Source organism: Saccostrea cucullata, unplaced genomic scaffold (genome assembly GCF_032062105.1).
Source record: "Saccostrea cucullata isolate Sc308-1 unplaced genomic scaffold, CSIRO_AGI_Scuc_v1 ctg5267, whole genome shotgun sequence".
Taxonomy (NCBI): Eukaryota; Metazoa; Mollusca; class Bivalvia; order Ostreida; family Ostreidae; genus Saccostrea; species Saccostrea cuccullata.
The window spans coordinates 64,540-67,856 of record NW_026936304.1 but is presented as its reverse complement, the minus strand read 5'-3'; the positions used below and the strand labels follow the sequence as shown (position 1 = coordinate 67,856).

Below are 3,317 nucleotides of genomic sequence, written 5' to 3'. Positions count from 1 at the left end.
TTATCCAAAAAAAAAATTTTTTTTAATTTCCTTCTCCTTCGGGATTTTTTCATGAATGATGTTCGTAACTAAACCTAGAAATAAAAAAAATACTGACCTTATGTTGAAGAAAGGGTCCTCTTTCAAAATAGATAATTTCAGGGCTGCTGGGTCAGGAGTATCGGGGAGGGGGGTACTTTGGCTAAAAATAAATTAATGCTTTGAAATCTGCTCTTTGATAAGCAATGGTGCCTCTTTCAAAATTTGTGAATTTCATGGCTTTTGGCTTAAAACACGAACCAAATACAATCGCTGGAAAGTTGTTACATGATACTCAGGTGATCTATAAGGCCCGTGGGCCTCTTGTTTATTATTAGGCCGCACCTTCGTTTCATTCATATAAAAGTATACTGTAATGAGCAATTACAATTGCACCAAAAATATTTCTCTAGATCCATAAATTATTCATAATTTGCCATCTCTGAAAAAGCCAGCGCTTTTGGACAGTTCTAGTCAGACTTATCTCCGTATTCAATTACAGCATAAACCTATTGCATTTCAATCGATCCATGCTTAAGATAGCCATCAAGTTGACATATAGCATTGATAAGCATTGCATTCTGGTTTTCTGATTGAGGGCAGGTGAATTTGGTATAATGTTTAAATATTTATCGTTTTTCCTTTTATTGCTACCAGCTGTTAGATGTGGCAAACTTGAAAAACGTTTACTTTTAAATGACCCTGGTTTGATAGAAAAACGGTTGAATGGACTCGAACTGAAGGTTCAACACCTGGAGGCTGAAAATGAAAATCTGAAATCTCGTCTTGCTCAGCAAGAATCAATGAAATTAGGTATAGTAATCTTGGAACTGAAATTTTTGTAACATTGTTATATCTTGAATAGTAAGTGCAAATATAGACAATAGAGAGGTTTTGAACGATATCATGTATATTGTACATGTAAGTACTTGAACATATCTTACAAGTACACGTTAACCTATATTTTACGTTGTATTTTCTGAAATGTGTATACATGATATAAGAACACAAATCACTAGATAGTATTACGTACTAAGTTATCAAAGTCATCGGTTTGCATAATAGAAGATTAACGAATCACCACTAGCTGCAATTGAGTATAGACAATGATTCCGTAGTTCAAAAACTTATAAACGAACCGTAACGAATCTGATGCTGTTCAAATGAAAGGTGACCCTTTGCGAAATTGTTGCCCCCCCCCCTTTCCTCAGAATCAAATGGTCGTCCCCTTTTGCCATAAGATGTTTTACTTAAAGCAATTATTATGCAATAGCTCAAAGTCTTTTGAAGATATCGCACAGAAACGAAAGTGTTAAAGCACAAAATATATGAATTGTTAACCTAGACCTTTTGACTACAAAATAAATAGGAGTCTTCCTAAGGCTATAAGGAACTCTTGTTTTAAAAGCTGTAGAGATATATTACAATAACAGACAAAAAGACAGACGGACGGACAAACAGACGAAAATTAATATCGCAATACCAGTGAAAGCTGGGGACAAAATAATTTCAATAGCTTCTGTTGTAATCATGCTTTACCATTGTTTGAAAAAGAAGATACAGAATAGAGAATGAGACTGCAAAGAAAATAACTTTTATTGTCTTATATCATCATCTTAGTAGGTCATGGTGCCACGTACGTTCGTTGGGGTAAAAAGGACTGTCCTGCAAATATTTCGACTATAGTCTATACTGGTATGTCATTTATAATTAGAACATCAGCTAAAATTACTTGCATCAACTTATCAATGAGATTTGCCGATATATGTTAAAACATGTAAATCCTTACCCAGGGTTTGCTGCTGGGGGATGGTATAATGCTGTAGGAAGCGCATCCAACTACGTTTGTTTACCCTCTGATCCAATCGACAGCGGGTTAACACCACCTGATTATGGCCGGATATATGGTGTAGAGTATGAGTCAAACTTCTGGAAAGCTGGATCTTCAAGTGAAGATGCCCCGTGTGCAGTGTGCATTAGTTTTCATGGTACCAACATGCTGATGATCCCAGGACGAAATGAATGCTACCCCGGTTGGACTAAGCAGTATGACGGTTTTCTTGCTTCAAGTTATCATGGACACCCCGCTCAAACTGAGTTCATTTGTGTTAGCAGAGATCCAGATTTCCTCAATGCTGGTATTGGAGATAAAGATGGGGCGTTATTTTATCCCGTTAATTATCAGTGTGGTTCTCTTCAGTGTCCACCATATATTCCTAACCATGCTGCTAACTGTGTTGTTTGTGTCAAATAAATCACTAAATTTATTAAAATCATTAGGGAAAACCTCATTGTTATTTTCTGTGTTTTTGAACACTTATATAAGACAAAAGATATAAATAACAATGATCGATCTCATTAAAAGTATAAACATAATTATCTCAGAGCAGGGAATTCTAGGAATAGTACATGTATCAGGTGCCAAGACGAATAAGCTTCCCCGTTGGATGATTCAAAAATGCATTAGATGTATTTATCTGCTTGTTCGAATAATCTGGGGCCCGATTCTCATATATGCTTACGAGCAGGCGTAAGCATTAGTTATTACATGTAAACCCAATCAAAGTACTGAAAGAATTGAAAACTGGGCTTTAACTGCTCGAATACGGATTGCCTTATCCTTATGCAAGTACGACGTTCCCTTTTGGCCATTGCATGTAATGATGTTTAACAGGTAGTGTTTGATTAAAATTAACAATATCCCATATACCAGTCATTAAAATTAACAGACCCCTAAATATGTTATGATTTCAAGATTTAATAAATAATACTTACAAGATATTCTCGCATATTTTCTATTCAATAAGCATTTTTTTATAATAAAAAAACAGTCTTGGAATAATTAAAATAATGTTCACATTTTAGAGACATTCTTTTAGTTTTAAACAAACAGTAATTTTATCGCCAATTTTAACTACTAACATGTAGACACACTGACACATGTACATTGTCAAGCGACTTCAAGCAAAACGCATATTAATTCTAAAAAATTAGTAAGGTCCTTAAGTAAAGTTGTAAATCCATAAAATTAATTTTAAAACCCCAACGGTATAAATTGATTGTGTTGAAAGCGTCGATCGCCTATGGCGTCACTATGAAATTACGTAGATCGCTTATGACTAAACAATCAATTTATGGTCATATGACGAACGTGTTTTACAGAGATGTGAGAACGCCTTGTTCAAATAGTGTTATATAAGGAAAAACATTTGCAAATGTAAATATAAAGAGTTAAAAGAATAATTATTTTTTACCTATAGGATTTAATATCTATTCATATGTCGTACTTACATGTACAT

At 34.4% G+C, this 3,317-nt stretch overlaps 1 protein-coding gene across 2 annotated transcripts; it reads left to right on the top strand.

The window, feature by feature from the left end:
• The first annotated feature begins 606 nt into the window (after nt 1-606).
• LOC134245348 (short-chain collagen C4-like) lies at nt 607-2,284 on the top strand. 2 transcript variants are annotated; one of them, XM_062727647.1, is made up of 3 exons: nt 607-831; nt 1,642-1,713; nt 1,812-2,284. In XM_062727647.1, the coding sequence occupies exons 1-3, from the start codon at nt 636-638 to the stop codon at nt 2,270-2,272; spliced, it is 729 nt and encodes a 242-aa protein (XP_062583631.1). In that variant the 5' UTR covers nt 607-635; the 3' UTR covers nt 2,273-2,284. The 2 variants fall into 2 exon arrangements, with proteins under 2 accessions (XP_062583631.1, XP_062583630.1); XM_062727646.1 differs by having other exon boundaries at nt 1,639-1,713.
• Nucleotides 2,285-3,317: the final 1,033 nt, after the last annotated feature.